Source organism: Mycteria americana, chromosome 8 (assembly GCF_035582795.1).
Source record: "Mycteria americana isolate JAX WOST 10 ecotype Jacksonville Zoo and Gardens chromosome 8, USCA_MyAme_1.0, whole genome shotgun sequence".
NCBI lineage: Eukaryota > Metazoa > Chordata > Aves > Ciconiiformes > Ciconiidae > Mycteria > Mycteria americana.
In genome coordinates, this window is record NC_134372.1 from 4,647,186 (window position 1) to 4,666,552 (window position 19,367).

The 19,367-nt window shown below is 37.4% G+C and overlaps 1 protein-coding gene across 13 annotated transcripts in view; it reads right to left on the reverse strand.

Annotated features, from left to right (window-relative positions):
• The window catches only part of MACROH2A1 (macroH2A.1 histone), a 47,666-nt gene that overhangs the window by 18,307 nt on the left and 9,992 nt on the right, over positions 1-19,367 (reverse strand). For 8 of the 13 annotated variants that reach the window (XR_012776793.1, XR_012776794.1, XM_075509350.1 and 5 more), the window contains exons 3-5: positions 6,996-7,102; positions 5,284-5,481; positions 2,555-2,665 (exon numbers count right to left, since the gene is read on the reverse strand). Coding sequence is in view for 11 of the 13 variants with exons in the window: in XM_075509350.1 (XP_075365465.1) it covers positions 2,555-2,665; positions 5,284-5,481; positions 6,996-7,102 (416 nt within the window). In the remaining 2 variants the exon portion in view is untranslated. Of the gene's footprint in view, positions 1-2,554; positions 2,666-5,283; positions 5,482-6,023; positions 6,107-6,995; positions 7,103-19,367 lie in introns of those variants that run through there. The other 5 variants (XM_075509351.1, XM_075509349.1, XM_075509358.1 and 2 more) reach the window with 2 other exon arrangements.

The following is a 19,367-nucleotide window of genomic DNA, read 5'->3' on the forward strand; positions in this document are numbered from 1 at the left end:
TTCTGCCCTCATGCGCTTTGAGAAAAAGCAACATGCACGAGTCTAAGGAATCGAACTGAAACACTACTGTCCAGAATCACTAGTGAAGAAAATTCTTAGTTCATTATGTTTATGAATACCATGTGGCACTAATTTAAGACACCTATGACAAAACAGATTTTTTTTCTGTTAAGCAGACTTAAAACTTAGATAAATATTTTAAAAATCAATATTATCTTTTTAAACAGCAATTGCATGTAGAAATAGCTAAGCAGAAGCATTTAACTGATTCAAAGTCACTAGAGTTTTTGTAGATAATTGTTGTATTTAATTGGTAAATTTCCAAAATAAATAGCAGTTATTTGAGACTTCCATGTGTCACTTAAATAATTAACAACCACCACCATCAATGAGATCGCAGTCTGCTAAACCTGCACGTAGCAGCAGACATCCTGTCACACTCAGGAGCCTCCTGGCCCATGCAAAACACACCTCAGGTTTAGGAGAGAGGACGCATTCAACTCCCATCGATTCCATGACTGAAAATTTTATCTTTGCCTTTTTTATCACAAGAAAATCAAAATTATTTTGATAATTTTGAAAAAGCACGTTTTGAAAATAATTTCTGGGGAATGGTCCGAAAATATTTCCAGGAATAAGTCAGCATAATAGTTTTTTGTTGTTGTTTTTATGCTAAATAAAATCTCTTTGATCACTACAGTGCAAAGTTGGTTTTTTTTTCATTTTAAGCTTTTCACATTTTCAGTCTTAACATGAATGCTTAAAATAATTTAGGTTGGTCTAAATGTGCTATTTTGGGGTAAATCAGAACAAAGATATTAATATATTATTTATCAGCTCAAACAAGGCAAGAATTTCATTTTTAACTCACACATAATAGGACATAGAAAATTCTTCTATTTGTTAGACAAAGCCTACTTTTCTTAGATTTTTACACTAACCATTTACTGCCTCTAAAGACAGTTTCTCACAGGGAATCGAAAGCAAAATATATCTGTGCTAGACACATCTCAACAGCATCTATGCACTCTCTCGCCCTCAGAAAATAATTCATTTCATTTGGAGTGCTCCCTCACAGGAGACAAACAAGTTTTTGCTTTTCTTTTCATTTTTCCTTTCATTATGTGCACTGTGTTACAAATAAAGGCTAACACCTGGCCCCTCTCATGTGCAGGGCTAACTGACAGTGACGCAGTATGGGGATGGACATGTCATACCAGTGATTTTTTCCGGGGGCTACACTCCAAGGGAATGAGAAAGCCAGAAAGTCCATTTCTCAGTACAAGGTACTCACTGGAAAGCTCTATAACAGACACTGGCTTTGCTCACCACAGCTTAAAGCAGTCCTGGAGCTGATGATTCTCCTCCACTGAGCCCAACAGCAAAGCCTCATCGATTTGCTGGGTCAGTCTTGTTGGAACACAACACTAGGTCTTATTACAGGTTTCCTACGGTAACTAAAAGGAGTTCAAAATCAGGTCCAAAAGAATTTTGGACATTACTTGCTTTCTTGAAACAGGAATGTAGTTTATAAATTTTGGGTTCTAATTCAGTCATCAAAATGTTTTTAAAACCACGTTCAAAACCACCCCCCTAGCAGTAGTCAAATAACAAAAAAACCTACCAAACCAACAATCTAGCTCTAGCTGTAAAATTAAATGTGGAAAATCAGAAATCTTGCAAAAAATAACGTTACTCTCATGCATGTTAAACTTAGCAAACAAACTTTGGAAGGATAAATGGAGAACAACCTCAGTATGAAATTAAAATGAGTCAGAGGAGATACATTCCACAATGGATAATGGCTCGTCTTTTATGACTTAGAACACAATGATCTGATTACTGAATGATAGAAGAAAGATGCAGTTTTACTTAACAAAATTTTGTATCACGAACTAAAGGCAGGTTTCAAGATAAAAACCCAAATTAATTTAGTGAATTCTCTCTTTAAATGGATCCTCTCTTTAAGCAGGTATGTATTTGTATTAAACCACCCCATGTCCCAAAGCATATTCACAGGGAAAAAAGGATCGTTGACTTCTAGCTTTTCATAAAAGCATCATTCATTATTACACAGCATTAACTTTTGTAAGTAACAAGGCAGAACAAAACATAAAACCACTATTATGAACAAATGTCTAAAATAGGTTTTGATAAAAACCTGTAAATCATTTACATCAGCAATGAAGTGGGCTGCCCATTGGAAAAAGACATTTTATCCTTAGAATAATCTCATCTTTGGCAGAAGCTTAGCTGTAACAATTATGCTGTTTATGAATAAGGCGAGATAGATTACAAGCACACAGGCTTTCCTTCTATTCGAGTATTTAATTACATGGCCATATGAAGACTCATTTATGTATTTTTAAAATGTTCTAGAAGTTGTTTCAGAGAATTTATTTGTTCAAAAACTAATATCATACACCTCCTCAAGTGCTCAGTGGGGAAATGTCCATTGTACCTAGATATTTTGGGGAAAGGGGGGTGGTGGAGGGGGTATTCCCTAAGCAGCACTGAAAAATAGTTATTCATTTATAAAAATGCAGGAGCATACCTTCTGGCCAAGAAACAGACTTTTGGTGGACAGGACTGTGAAACCATCTGCAGGAGTTCCCTCTGTTGTACTGTCAGCACTGGCTGATTTGCTCACTTCTCCCTGCTTCTTCTTCCAAAAATATAGTTAATTAGTTAACTCAAGGCTGAGAGAAAAACACCGTTTAATAACACAAAGATATATGACATGCCATAAATGCTTACCAGGCAATAAAATGCCAGTACAAACACTGGCGTTTGGATTTTATCCTTTAGTCTAACTAAAGCGACTGATTACAGCTGAAGGAATCAATAGGAAAAATGACCTCAACGTCTGCATATCTACATAAGCCTTTTCTTGCCTATGACAGTACAATTCAGATGACAGTCATCTTAAACATTGCAGGAAAAAATACAAACAACCCCCAATTTTTAACAGCTTTCTAATGGCTTGTGTGCAAAAAGATAATGTATCTATTTATATGTGTGGGCAGACATTCATTCTAAGGTAAAAACTGACTCGTCAGAGTTCAAATTTTGTCTCTTTGAAGGGAGGTGCTCCCAGATTTCACAAACTTATTTTTAGAAATACTGCTTTGAAATCTGACCGTCCTTAGAGCCAGTGTCAGAACAATACATCTACTTTCTACCTGCCTAGTAGTAGGAAATGGGCTGAACAATTTTCTCTGTCTTAACATGATCACCTTCCTTTATCTCCAGTAAAACTGTAGGGGGAGGAGTTCCCCTCAATCACCATTCCTTTTTTTTCAGCTCTGTTACTGAAGTAAAATGATAGGTTTCAGGAATGAATTGATTTACTGAATAAAAATGAGAATTAGGAACATTTTGAAAAGGATGCTTCATGAGGATAGTGAATTGACTGCCATGGTTATAAACTCAGTTGGTGCCAAAAATAATTTCTTATTTTCAATAAAATTACTACTTATGATTTCATATAAATATTTGGTGCCTCAGCAATACCTATGCTGAAGCTAAAAAGCACACCTGGAATATTAAGCAAGCCACTGTTCTCCTATTGTCCCTTTCCAAAGTACAGAAACTAAATCTGTGGCTGAGCAACTAAAATGACTTTGATGCAAGAGTATATTGGTGCTTTTAGAAGCTGTAACCATGCTTTACTTTACACAAATGTTTCGAAAATTAGATTTTCATGGCTCCTATTTCAATTCCCCAGGAGTTTACTGTTAGCCAAATACCAATATAGTAAGCAGACAATACAGTTTATTGTGTGGAAGAAAAACAGAACCCCACAACAGACTTCCTGCTTTTGTAATCAAGTAGGGGAAAAAAATTCCAGATTTAGGGAAATTATTAGGGTATGGTTATTAGAAGCACTGCACTTGAAATGTCAGCTACTAGGTGTTCTAAGAGAGAAAACTAAATTCAACAGTTCGAAAAACAAAAGAGTGAAACAATCAGAAGAGTGACCAAGTACACAATAACAGACATACACAGGATGAATACAGAAGCTTTGTTTGACCCGGAAGGCCGCTTTTCACATGCATTGTTCTTTTCATGTGAAACTCGTGTACTTTTCTTCCTACTTTCATAACTTATTGCTTGACTGTAGTTGGTTTTTTTTGGGGGGGGGGGGGAATCCTTGGTTACACACGCACACAGTAGAAAGATTCCCTACTCCTATGAACTGAAACTAATAAAAAAGGAATGAAGGAATGTTCTCCTTAGCTTAAAAAAAGATGTTATTCTTAGTTGCCTAGCATAAGAAAAATCACATTTTTGTCCTCTTATTCTTCCCCTCACCTCCACACTTCATTTTGAATGAGTTTAATTAATTTATACGAACTAAAAAAAACCAAGTCTAAACATGGAAGAGTCTCATCTATAACATACTAATAACAGAGAGGGACATTTGTGGGTCTTCAGCTCAGCCAAAGAAATTCTCTGTAGCCACAATACAGTTTCTTTGACGCTGCAAGAAACTCAGCTACCTGATCTAGCAGAATTGCATCCTACTTCAGGAGTATTTCACACTCCTTGGATTTCATCAAATCAACTAACTCAGAGGAATCTTACACTAAGCTGGAACAAAACAAAACCCATTAAAAAAGCCAATAAACAACAGAAAAATACAACACTTGAAAACAGGACTCTGACATGCTAATGGCTGAGGACTTTATTACAGTGCAAGTGACTTAGGCTGTTGGTTTTCTTCAGTATTTACAATTGCAAAATGCTGCTTTAGTGTGACTTCACTTTTGAAAAAAATATCCAGATTCCCTGTTTCTTGCAGACAAATATCAACACTTGAACAAAGTCCAAGCAAGTTTACTCTGCCTAGCCCAATGCAGGTACCTGCGCAGTCACAGCAAAGCTACCCCTGCAGTTGCTACATAAGGTCTCGTTCGCTCACCAGTAAGGTGTAACTAGTATAGCCCCCATACACCCTCTTCTGCCTCTTGGTGCCTCCAGCCTGTACCCGCCTAACAACTGTTTCGTACAAAGAACAGAGTATTTACAGCTTGCCTGCCTGTCCTGCAGACCTGTACCACTTCTGAGGGTTTTCAGACTTCCAGCCGCCCTAGGGAGAGGGCAGCACTCATTCAGACTGCCCTAGGGAGAGGGCAGCACTCCGCCTTCAGCGTTTGCTTACACTGCTACTGAAATCACTATTGTTAACAACACATGGAACAGAAAGTCTACCCTACGTGATGCTCCCTACAGCTACTACTAGCAAGCTTGTTAGGGTTTAAAATAAACAGATTACTCTACCTTGGATTTCCTTGCCCCTTTCTTGCCGCCTGTTTTCTTTGATACAGTTTTTTTCTGTGATGGAGACTTTGCCTTCTTTGCTGGAGGCGGAGTGATGATGGCTTCCAGTTTTCCTTTTGATCCTCGCTTCTTTGCCAACAGCTCTGGGTGAATATTGGGTAACACTCCACCACTGGCTATGGTGACTCCTTTCAATAGCTAATAAAAAAATAAAAGTTGTAAATGACAAATTTCAGCATTTACTCACCAGTAAATAGAAAATGGCATTTACTGCAAACTTTGTACATTGCCTTGAGTTTTAACTGGTTCTTGTACGTTTCTCAACACATTAACCTTGAAGAAGAGAGACATGAAATGTATGAAATGAAGTCGATCACGTACTAAATTTTAACTATAAAGGGAATATGTATTCTTCTTGCATATATGCTTGTTACTGTCAATATCTCTTGGGCTCACACAAGATCTGTTTCTGTGAAGCCACGCAATGAAGGGTGTTACCCAGCTACTAGAAAACAGGACAGCCCCAGCCACAGACATGAGGGCTTTGCAGGGCAGCCTCCGTGAGGGATGGGACCCCAAAGTCCATGGTACAGGACTGCAATGGGTACCACGCTGTGGAGAGCACAACATATGTCCCAATTGCTGAATTTTCTTCAAAGGTCATTTTTTAAAACAGAATTTTTTTTTTCTTAGAAAAAGAAACTTCAAATGGAGGGTAACATTTATACAAATCTTTATACCTGGAAGTCTTTCTTCAAAAAAATCTTTATGTAGTTGAAGAAAAGCAGATCAATATTCAAAAGTGTGCAGTTCATTCAAGCCTTTAAAAGCAGAGGTGAAATATATCATGTTCTGTATTTAAAACCACTTTAACCCATTTTTTATACATCTAACTGGGACTAATTCACTATTTGGGAGGATACAAACGGTGACATCAAAGTCCCTCAGGTACTCCCACCTTCTGATTCGTGTTTACTGCTCCCCAACCACAACTCAGTGAGGCTCCAAGCTTACAAAGGGATGATGAATGGAAAGTATTATCAAATTTCAGACAAAGCCAGAAGGAGGTTGGTTTGGGGATTGTTTTTTTTTCCTGCTCCACCATGATACACAGGTTTGGAAGAAGTACCTTTTCAGATGTGTTTTTACAGCACCTCACACAAAGGGACATTAATCCTAGCCAGTGCCTCTGGCTGACACCACAACACTGTAACAATAATGCCCAAATACTTTTTGGCTAAGTTAAAGGCATCTTGAAATCTGCAAAGGACACAGACTTGCAACAGTTCCAGAGCTCTTAATTCTGTGGCCACAATGACAGACTTCAATGGGAACAGGATAGGTCCCACTGAGTCCTAAGCTGCTTAAGGGGGGAAAGAAAAACAAACAAAAAAAAGCATCTACAAGATTTTCTCCGTGTCTCTGCAGAGTTTATGACAATGACCCACTCTTAACAGAAGTGGTTGTGAGTGTGAGCAAACGCCCTATTACATCTCCATTCCGTTTTTACACATTTTAAGAGTCCTGAAATACATAATCAAGCTGAGTGCTGTAGTTAGTTACACAGGCATTGTGCTAGTGAGTGAATGAGCTCTTTCCTGGTGGGCTACTCAATAAGCAGAGGTCTTGAGTTACAATTCAGCTATATGGAAAGACAATTTAAAAAGCCCTAAAGGAAATCCTGGCCCTCACACGGTGGAGTTTTTTCTTACCTGATTTAATTCTTCATCATTTGCTACAGCCAACAGGATGTGTCTAGGAGTGACTCGACCCTTCTTGTTGTCCCTTGCTGCATTTCCAGCCAATTCAAGAATTTCCGCTGGGGAAAAAGTAAGCCCCTCTTAATTACGTTGTGATCATTAAGAAAAATCAATGTGTTATTTAGCATCCATATAAAAGATATCTGAATTATATAATGTTATTCCTAACTGCTGTAGAATGCCCTCAACAGACATCTAACCCTAAAATTATTGTTGTCTCTTTATATGTCTACTCACTGAAGGGTGAATGCACACTTGAAGTCCTGTGGTCTAAACTATATTTACTTTTTTGTCCTTTTAAAGCAGTTTCCCTAGATTCTTGACTTTTCAGTGTTCTTCTCAAGGCTACTGTGTGTTCAACTCCTGGGATCCCTCTCCTATCAAGTGAAGGAGTACTAGATGTACAAATGCTATAGTGTTTTTTTTCCTCAAACCTGTCATAAATGTGAGTTCTGGCTTGCATCGCTTCTACTTTTTTATTACTGGAAAATATGCTATTCTCAGTTTCTCATTTTTAATGTTATGCAAGCATGTAAGCACACATCCAAGTTAGGACACTAAAAATACAAACTCTGCTGCTACACTGACTTAATGATTTTTTTCTCCCTTTAGAAGAAGTTTCTGTCCAGAAAAAGTAATTGATGAATCATGTTTGTTTGCTCCTAGTAAATTATCTGCTTAGAAGAAATTTCCAGTCCTGACAAAATACATTTAACAGCTGTGCATATGATGGCTTTTATTGGAATTTGGAAAGATTAACTTGCTCCCTTGCAAGGATCTATGAAATGAAAGGCTAGAGCATTACCTGCTAACTTCTCTGTCTTCAACTCAACAAGCCTTAGGTAAAGAATGCAATTAATTACAAGAAAGTCTGGGGAACAATTAAAAAAATGACATGTTTATCTGACTTTGCAATTATGTGCTATTGCTGTCTCCGTTATACATAACCTTTCATCTCCCTCTGTACAGACTGTGTTTCACTATTGCTTTTGGTACCCTTTTGCAAACCTGGTAACGTTTGGCAAAAAAGATAAAAAAAGAAAATGAAAATGCCTTTTTTACATCTATTACACACTAATATATGAATATGTAACATTTGAATAGGGTATGGGATTGATTTCACATTTAACAACTGAAAGCTCTCCCATAAGCTTGCTTTAGAGGCAAATAGAACTGAATTAAGACATTAATCTGGAAATGAAAAAGACTAAAATCAAAGCTCACATGACCACATACCTTTACCATAACACATAGTAAATCTTAAGTAATACTATCTAGCACAGACTATGGCTTTTCATTAGGCTGAATTTAACATGATTCTCCAATTATTTTTCACCGTAAGTCCCATAATAAGCTAGTTATGACACCTACTGGAAAACTTACAGCTGCTTATGGATGTTCTACAGTTAAGCTTCATCGAGGATTTTGGTAGGCTTTCACTATTTTTGTGTTCTTCAAAGTGCACAATTAACTTTATTATAGGGTGAGATAGAATATTAAGTCTAAGCCCCCAAAAGTAACTCAACATTTTATGCTGACAACAATCACTTTAATTTATTTTTAAAGAAGGATTAGCAGGGTAAGGTCAACCTGACTATGTTTTCCACACCTCCAAAGAACTCAATTAAGCTGGCATAATCCTTTTCGCATACTTCTCAAAAGCCACAGCTCAGGCATGCGAGGTTTAGCTTGCATTCAGCACTGCATACAGCCGCCTGTTGTGACAGAAGACCTGTGTCACCTTCCAAGGGACAAGCTGTGCTCTCGGTTACACCCCGTGCATCCCCGCTGACCTCACTAAGATTCTGTGTCACTGTAATAACGCCAGCATCTCCACCTCTCTAGATCAGGAATTGTTTTGTTTGTATCTCAGACTTTATTACTGGCTGAAAAGCATGGGAAGGATTTGCCGCAAACAGCAGACTACTTTTCGGTTTGCCGCTGCTTCCCCCACCTCCGCTTCTTTACTGCATCAGGCACTGCTAAACAGTTGGGCCGTGTTATTCTCTGCAACTGATCAGCATAACTATGCAGACAGGTCATTTTGGAACTAAAGAGTCTAAGAAAGTGTTATGCCTGTAAAGCACAGAGGAATGTTTTATTTGTTCCTCATAAAACTAAAATGTCTGCCTTGTACAGTGGAGAACTGTTCTTGTAAGTGCTAAGCCCTCTTCCTTGGACAGGAAACTCATTTTGAAATTACAGTTTTCTAATAGTCCTTTAGGGAAGTTGAGGTACCCCACTTCCTTTTCAGGAACAGAACGCTTTGCACTGGCGTTGAGGACCACAAAAGAGGAGCTTGGGGAGAGGGAGAGAGGAGGAGGAGGGCATGGTGGGTGGAATTTTTCTTCTGGCCTTCTCCTCAGCTCTCCAATAATAATCAAGTATTGCTTGTGCACGCAGAGAGACCCACAGCACAGAGAACAGCAAAATTCAGCTATGCACACAAGTCTGGTCACAAGGGGACTCTCCCCTGTTTAAAAACAGAAGATTAGGAGGTATTCGAGCTGAAGCCAACATAGGCAACAATATTTTGATTTAGCACTGACAGAGACAAACCTAATCCAAACCCAACAGATCAGAGCACTTACAAATGCTAGAAATGAAGACTTTCTGGATCTGGATGGGATCTGGACTACTCGCCTGGATTTTGCTTGCAGCCAGCTTTACTTTCACATCTGTTTTATGCTACTTGAATTCTAAAGATTTAAATGGTGTTTCATCCATGTTTTAAACCAATTTTAAATTAGATGAAAAACTAGCTCTGTCTGTAAGGGAGCTGACTCAAATTTCCAGAATAATCGCTCTGGATTTAGGTGTGGAGCTGGAAAGAGTAGTCAGTGGGAAAAGGTATTCAAAATTGAGATTGGATCTGAATTTTTCAGTCAGACCCATGTTTGGAAGTGCCATTCTACCAGTTTCAAAGGTTTGAGTCATTGAAGAGTTCTGTTTCATTAAAGGTAATCTTCCAACAGTGGGAAAAAATAGACATTCAAAAAATCAACTCCTGCAACTGAACAGGGTCAAGAGAGAAAGCTTTGCCGGTAAGTGTTGAGGCAAAAGAAAGTGGTAAGAGCTTCCATGACATCAGGATTCACTCAGCTTGTATTTATCCAGCCAGAAGACCAAAACAAGAACATTTTACAAAAATCAGGCCTCACAAAAAGGATGTAAGTTGCATAATGTCTATTCCATTCCTTTCATATATTTACTCAAGGCATTTCCTCCCTAGAGAATAATTACACCACCACCCCTCAGGCAAAAGGCAACTATGAGACACAGTTTACAGAATTACCAAACACCAAATCTCTGTTTTTTTTAAATGAGGAAAATATACAAGTTATTCAATATTATAAGCTTTTGAAGGTATAATTCTTCAGTTACTACATATTGAAATCTTAGGTTAAAATGAAGAGATACTCTTTGTATTTGCACAAATGACTTTTTCTGTGCTTTTGAGTAATTTCAAACAAAAAAAGCAAAACAACATGTACTGCTTTAACTGCAGATATAAAACAATCCAGTGAAAAAGCTGTGAGAAGTATATAATTAGGAAAGAAAAAAATTAAGTAGGAATGCCATGCCAGCATGTGGTATATTCATGTATGGACAGCTGTTATGTAGCAAGAAAAGGGGTGGATGCCTTAGAAATCTGACTATAACATGAACATATCAATTTCACTTAAAAGACACAGTTATGATTAATATTTTTCTTCTTTTCAGTCATCTTTAAAGTAGAAGGTTGACGTGGGAAGAGAATGTCCTAAAAGTTAAGAAATTTTCACTTAAAATTTAACTTAAAGGTAGTTCTCATTTCTATCAGTTGAAAAATTCCTTTGTAATATTTAAAACTAGGCACATGAATATGGGTAGTGAAAACTGGTCTAAGCCTGTTCTCAGCACTTGAACCAAAACTGCTTTTCTTCTGATGAGGTTTTTAAAAGTTCAGTTAAATATTTTTAAAGGAGAAAAGAAAACAGGTTGTATATCTTTGTACTTAAGCCTGAGATAAGACCACAGGAAAAGCTGTTCTCAAGGCATTTCCTACTCAAACACAACCAAAAAGTGTTAGAAGTCTCCACAGAAACCTCATCCTGAAGCAAGTTTTCAGGGCGAGTTCCTCATCCTTTACTTGCAGAGACTCTGATCTCTTGGACATCCTACTAAGTTCCCAATTTCATTATTTGCATTTCCCTGTTTCACAGTGATACTGCTCTGCCTTGAATACTGTTGCTTTGGTATTTCACAACACTTGCAAATTTTGGAACAAGAACTCAACACAAGGTTAAAATGAAACAAATTACTATTACACCAAAACAAAGCAGGCACAGTAGCAACTGCAGACCTAGATGGAAATAAAAGCAAGTGCATTCTTCTCCCACTCCTGGAGAATGCTCTTGGTCATTTATCCTAATTTTCAAACAAAATATCACTGGTCATTACTGAATAAAACTCCTTTAAAGCCTAAATGACAAGGCCTTTAGCTATCAGGCATTCCAGGCTCTACTACTTTCTAAATGTAAATACTTGGTTCAATCTGGTCTGAGTTCACCCCCAAAATGTATTTTTTCTTTTTTTGGTTTACATCTCAAGCTAAAACAGTGCTGTTGCATTGAATCCCTTTGTCCACCTTCTCTTCAGGGAGATGAAATCATAGCTTTGAAAATTAAACTCTTAACAACTAACAGGTGATGTGTTGACACAAGGCCAATTTCTGAACATGCAAGTTCCAACAGGAACAAGTCAGGGGTTTCTAAAAAATTTTGAAGCCTCTCCTCAAAAGAAAATTGATAACAATATCCAGAAATCAAAGAAAAATGAATGTTGATACAATTCCACTGAGAAAACATGTATTTGCTACGAAGCCAACTACATGACAAGGAGTCTGTTTATTGTACTTTAAATTAATCATCCTTCCATCAGCATTTTATTGACTTCAGAATCATTTTACATGATTCCGGAAGGTTTTAACCCAATCAACCCCAATCAACCAGGACCGTTAAGAGTTTCCTGCATTCTTCTCTCTGTGTATTCCACCCAATCCCCCTGGAATCTGCAGTTGCAAGAGCGAAGGTAGAATCATTTAACAACACTTTCCCTCTTATGCATTCCAATAAAACAGTTCTCAACCTTGGTTCAAAGTCATGGAAATTTGATGCAGTGAAAATCAATTCAAGAAATTTTACTGCTTTGAACAAGCCTTGATGAAACCTCAACTCTCAAGAGGGCAATCGTTCTCTTAGGATGCGATAAAAAACCCAAACCCTTCAGTCTTTAGTGTCTGAGCTGTATCAAAACTAGGCCCCTTAAAGGAGAAACTGTTAACTTTGCCAAGTTATTGTAAGTTTTGCATTTCTGTGAGGCAGATGACAGACTGTTGTTTACATAAAACTCAAGTTCAGGCCACAAAAGCCACTTCCACTTAGAGCCTTCTGATCTGACTCACACTTCTTTTCAGCTCTTTTCTACACTTTAATACCATCCATTATTTTTTTTGTAAGAGATCCCATGTTATTTAACTTCCTAATTTTTTAAATCTTTTGGTTAACTATTGATCTGTAAAAGGTAGGTAAGTTCACTTTTCTGGGAAACCTGAAAGTGAATTTCAACTCAAATGTTATTTATTACAACAGTCACAGCCCGACTACTAAATTAAAAAGCGATAGCCTATTTCTTCTCCACTGACTTAAAGAATCCCGATCTAACTCAAATTAATCTTTTTTTCTTTTTCAGTGGAGCTTCCTCTACCTAGCACTTAACACTTTGCTGTTGCTCCTAACAGTTTACATATGTTTTAGAAATGCACTCAGACATGATTAATATAACTGCTGCCAGACGTTACTTGATCAAGTGCAGCATGTATGCTTTGGTCTGGCTGTTACAGAGTATGGGAGACTACTCATGTCTTAAGAGTTGGTCCTAGCTTAGTCTTTGACCTTTGCAGGCACATGTTAGGAACTTGCATTTCCAAACATTAAAAAAGTCAAGCGGCAGGTGCCAATCATCTACTGAAACTTAGTGACCATTAATAATGTTATTAACAAAAGAAAAAGAGGAGAGAATTTCATATTGTAATTTTGGATTTTACTGAAGTGACTCCAAACCCTGGGCTTGAAAGAGGAAATGGGTACGTCTATCAAGGGTGCGCGTAGTACCCATGCCCCTAGAAAGAGGAATAAGACATGCAAGTCAGCGTCAAAGGCTTTACTAAACAATGACCAAAGCTGATGCAATCCATAATGATGTGCTCTCATTTTTGTAGTGTACTCATGTCAACATGATCTGGCAGATGGTGATAATGGTTTTATTAGATACTGCCTCTGACAGTGAGGGAAGTGGGATTCAATGTTTATTACTGACAATATTATGACTCATTAAATTGCTGTTGTCTCAAAGCCTTTCCCCCACATTAAGTCTTTTTGTATCAAGTTAGCAAAGGAAGCCATAATAAATACAAGTACCTGTAGACAAATACAACTGCTATTATTTAGAAGAAAAGTATTTGCAAATATTTTTCCCCACTACTTTACAGAAGCTTTACACCTACTTTTCAAAAAAAAAAAAAAAAAAAAGGTGTTGAACATGCTATGTCTGGAGAACAAAGCATGTACAAAATTCTATTACTTTGGGTGTTCTGTGGTAGGTGAATGTATGGACTAGATATAACTTCATTGGAGCAAAAAAATACATCTAGCCTGATAGCCTGTCCCCAGCCAATGCCCAAGAGCAGATGCTCAGGAGGATTAAAGGAACAGGCAAACTTAAAATGCTATTTTTCCAGAACATTCCCTCCAATTCCAGCCATGTGCAGCTTAGTGGTTTCCCAACTTAGAAATGCCATCTTTGTGTTTAGTCCCCCAATGGATTTTATGTCTATGGATGTGTCTAATTGTTTTCTGAAACCATTCAGAATGGTTTGGTATCCATTTTTGGTATCCATAACATCTTGGGATAACAAGCCTCACTATATCACAGACATTTTTGCAATTTGGAGGAAAAGTACCTCCTGTTTGTATTTAAAATATTGTATTTCACTGTATACCCCCAAATTTATTTTTCCCCAATGAAGTTTATATTGAGGATGGAGCATTTCATCTGACTGCACCTAAGAATCCACATGGAATTTCATCCCTAAAAGAAATTCAGGGATAAATGGACTGTGGAAAAAAGATTGAAGACCAAACACATAGCAGGATCTGAACTCAGGCATTCTTAAATAATCCTTATAGAAAAAAGAAAAGGGGGAAAAAAAAAAATCATACTTACAATATTTGATGTAAGAAATCCTGAAGTTTGAGAAAATCTGAGGAAAGAAACTGCTTGCTAAATACTGCACGCTACTCTATAGAGGTAGGACGTCTTCCTGCTTTCTAGCTATTTGTGCTACAACTGTCAGTCCCAAGAATAAAGGGCCAAAGAAGAAAAGACTTAAGTTTTACAGATTCTTTTGTTCTTCTCAACAAGAGATACAAGTTAAGACAAAGATAAGGGTAGAAAAAAATGTGCAGCAAAATCAGCCATATTTTTGTTTTACACTTCACTTAAACTCCATTCTTCAAAACAAAGGGGGTGATACCAATATTAAACTGAACAGGAATTTATAGAAGTCATTGATTTGTTGCAACTTAGCCAAATAAATACATGTAATGACTGTTACTAGAATAAAAAGTACTTAATTCTAGATCTAAGGATATTAAAATATAACTAAAATTTAATGTTTTGAAGGGAGAAAATAATTCAGTGACCATGATGTAAAAAACAAACCAACCCAGGCCAGCATTTTGTGTATTACCACAATATGACACAGGTCACAATGCAAATTCTGAGGCATATTTACCCCTCTGAAGTAAGTGTCTACATTGACATATCAGTTAGGGCTTTTATTATGAGAAAGTGCTTTGGCTTTTATTGTTTTTCATCAAACCTAATCTGTGCAGCTTGGACAATATATTAGGACCCTAATCAGGTAAGTAATTTCGTATCGACTTAGCTTTTGTAACTCGGAGATCCACTGAAGTTTATGGGACTACGAGATAAGATAGGCACACACTTGTTTACAGGGTTGGAGCCAAGGAAGGGCTTATCAGTGAAAGAAAACTCTTCATTTATATACATTTGAAGCAGACCGATTCATGCAATCAAGTTCAGAATGAAAGTTGTTCACTCAGTTGGTAACAATGCAAAGCTTTATATCTAAAGAGGCACTTCTTACAAGTACAGCAATTTTAAATTGTGACAATCTCACTTCTCTTAAGAGCACGACGCAAGTCTTACGTAAAAGAGGAATGTTACAAAGGAGCTTTGCTACGCCGATATTTTTGAAAGGTCTCTGCTTGTGAGGCTATTGCCATAAACAACCCTGCTGTATTTTAGGTCCAGTATTAATCCATATTAAAAACACACTGTATCTGAAGAGGTAGTTTCATGCTTGCTCAAGTAAGGCACAGGTCCTACAAGCCCCTAATTTATTTCAGACCTGTTTTGGGACACAGTTTGTGGCACAACACTGTAATACGGATTGGCGTTTCTAAGGCTGCCTGTTTAAATAGAAGAAATATCTTGGTAGTGAATGCACGTTTCAACGGTATCAAAAAGATACTGTCAATTAATTCTCTTCTTAAATTTCATTACTCCCTAAGGACTGTTATTTATGGTAGTCTCAAAATGCCTGGAACTTGAATCTGCTTTTAACCTAATGCTTTTTTACTGCGGACCTCTGAGCTCCCCTCTGCTTCCAAGCAGAAGTTCAGCAGTACATCTGCTTTGACAAACAGGGCAAATCATTGTTTTCCTCTGTGACCCTGTAAAAATTTTCAGCAGCAAGCAGAACACAAGAGGTGAACACCAGTTCAAGTTGATCAGCTTGCACATTGGAAAGTGAGCATCTGAAGTGAGCAGTTAAACTTACTGCATTCAGGAAGGACTTTCGTTTTGCAGCCAATCAGCAGCTGGCTTAAGAAAGTTTTCCACATCGAAAATTAATCAAGATGAAAATGCAACGAACTGAGCTCCAGCACATGAACCTTCATTAAAGGATTCTGGTGACATCACAAAGCCTGAAAACAAAAACTCCGGTAAGCACCAGAATGCCTCAGATGCAATTCTAACCGTGGGATTCAAAAGGTGCTTCTTTTACATTTTAACAAAATACATGATCAACAGTACACAATGGGCAATAAAAATCCAGTTGAGAAAAAAATCTAATGGAGAAAACAGACATTTAACATTTTCTCCTACCTTACTTCAGTATGTACAGAACAAATATAAATCAAAGTCTCATTTCTTCTGTATTCCTGTTCTCCTGCTGTTTTATAAACTTCTCCTTCTCCTCATTTGCTATGACATTTTGGCAATTGAAAATTATTTACAGTGTAGAGAAGACGATGGGGGGCAGGGGGAGCAGAAATCACTTACAGGCCTGGTTCTTGCTGCCTTTAAATATGCTCAAGAGATTTCTATTTTTTAAGGGCAAAGGAGTATCTTTTTCAGTTAGTAATAAAGTTTGGACTATATTGTAACTTGTGCAAGCTATACAACTGAAGGGAACATATCTGATCACATGTGTGGCTGGACCAGTTCTGACAAATACAAACCATACAACTTCATCTGAGTGGCTGCAATGCCCCAAATGAAGTCTGTGGCTGTCCTCTTGACTGACCTAGAATTTTTTTTTTGACCTAAACTGATACTGATGAACTACTTTGCAGAGAAAATAGGATTGGATTGCAGTTTTCTGAAGTACATATTAGGGAAGATAAATAGGCAATGAACCATTGTAAAACAAGTGCCACAATAAGGAAAGATGACAAAAGGAATTACTAACACTGAACTTCTTGCCAGCTTAAAGTGGTTGATAATGCTTAAAATTTGTTCTACAGCATAGCAGAAATTAATCAAATATTCTGACTATTCCCTGCAAGATAGGCAGCACTGCATGAACTGCTACTGCAAAGAAGGAAAAGAAGTAAGAACCACGCATTATAGTTTTTCAGCATCCACACTATTCCTCCAGTGTAAAGAAAGGAAGTATGTCCACTTGCTTCAATATCAGTAAAACTCAAAGGTACTTTCTGCACGTTCACCCACGAACACACGCTTGCATCCTATTTACAGTGGACATTACACATTATTTCCTTAGATGAAAAGGAGGAAAGAATAAGCAGGTGGTAAGCTTAAGAAACCAAACTGCATACACTGGGTGTGCTGATGAGAGAATTATTTTGTAATATTACTTGCAGGTAACAAGAACCTTTAGGGAATAACTAAAAGAAGGAGAATACTCGCTGTGCAACCTGTTTATACGTCAAGTATATTGAAATGTAAGATAAGGAAAAACACTTTATTAGCTGAAGACCAGAAGAAATATTGTACATCTAATAATATAGTAGTTCTATTATGATTATTTTTAAAGTTACTGTAACAGACAACACAGGGAAGATGTACTCCAGCCAGCCCCTGTAGAAGAAGTTCTCAGAAGCCAAGAGACTGAAAAGCAGCACAGCAAAGACACGCAGTTTTTAGTTCACAGCAACTGAAGCAGCCAGACTAATTCCTGTGTGCTAAAACAGTGCATGTTCCTGCTAGCGGAGCTGTACCATGTATAAACATGTTAATACAAATGTACGAGAACAACATAAATGTAGTTTGAAAAAGCACTTTGTCAGGCACAGACTGAGGAAGGGCTTAAATTACAAATGGGCCCGTACACTACAAGAAATTATAGAATGTGTATTTTTATTTTCTGAGGAGTAGCTGTACATACATGGTTAACAGTACGTTACCTTCAAAGTACAGGGTGGATAAAGTCATAACTACAGATGGATCCAGAAGAGAACTCCAAGTCTGAACAGCTGGAAGCATTACGGAATTTCAAATCTCAAATTGAACCAAACCAAAATCCCAGATCTGAGCACATTATGGGCTAATTTCAGATTTACATCAGAGTTAAACTTTAGCAAAGGCCAACAAAATTAAGCACCTCATCTTCTAAAGGATTAAAGTCAGTGCCATATTCTGCATACACATGAACTAGTTTTCAGACCTTAGTAGGTTCCTTTCTATTAGGTCACGTCTCTGCCATTTCCCCTCCTAGTCGTTTCTGAAGTTCTTCTTTCCTACAACTGCTTTTGATATTTTACGTTTTTCCTCTCCTTCCTGGATGCACAGGATTGCGTTTTTGATTTAGCCAATTTATTAGCATGCCACTTCACATGGTCTCCTTCCTATTATGTCACGTTCCTGCTTTTATTTTGAAACAGTTGAAATGCTTTGATTTAGTCTCAGATCATGTGCTGACATGAGCATCTTTAAAAACTCTCCTGGAGAGAAGTCAGGGTTTCTCTGGTTTTGTGAAGCAATAACTGCCAAGAGGTAAAAAGAACACAAACCAAAAATCTCCAAGCATCCCATTTCAAGGGAATGTTTCTGAATTATACTGAAAAAGATGAATGACCTGAAGTTCAGAAAACATACTGAACATTAAAGGCTAAAAAATTACACTATATAAAGTGCAAAAAACTTACAGAAAGTGAAGGGGACATCCCCCCCCCCCCCCCCCCCCGACTGAAAACAGTCATAAAACATAAAACTATTACTATCTCAGTAAGGAAAGAAAAAAGTATCTGTGCTTTTGAGATGCATCTATGTACAAGAGTGAAAGAAAACCCTGAGATACAGGATACTAGACTTCTGGGCGGGGAGGGGGGAGAAGCAACAGCTTAAAAATATTTAAAGGGAGAAGAAGGTACTTTTCCCCTTAGCTCTCCTTCCTCCCTTTTTTCTTTTTCCTAAAGAAGTGATGTGTGCAACTTTTTTTTGGCTATTTTTGTTGTTAATCTCCTCAGACTGTTTCCCAGGATGCACAGCAGTTAACACCTTCACTTCCCCTTGCCTATTCTTAGCTGCCTAAACCATCACTGCCTCAGTAAACACTAAATCAAACAGTTAACCAATAACATGTGCTGCTCATTAGCAGTGCCTTAAGCTCACCTGTATTGTTCTGTTTCTTTAAAAGGGCAGCATTCAAAGCACCCTTCACCCTAAGAAGCATTTTATTTGAGTTGTTATTGCTGTAAGCAGGAACCTAACTGAAGGAAATGTTAATTTTTTAAGGCCATCTATGAAGTTTAAAAGCATTCTTTTAAAGTAAAGGCCCAAATAAAGAAAACTATGAACATGAACAAGTGAAGAAAAAAAAAAAAGGATATTCAATGGCTGAGAAAATTCAATAATGTAATATGAATATCTCACAGAAAACAAGCACTCTATTAATTATTCTTAATGTTACCAATCTTCATCTTTAAGGGAGGAAGAAACTTTACAGAA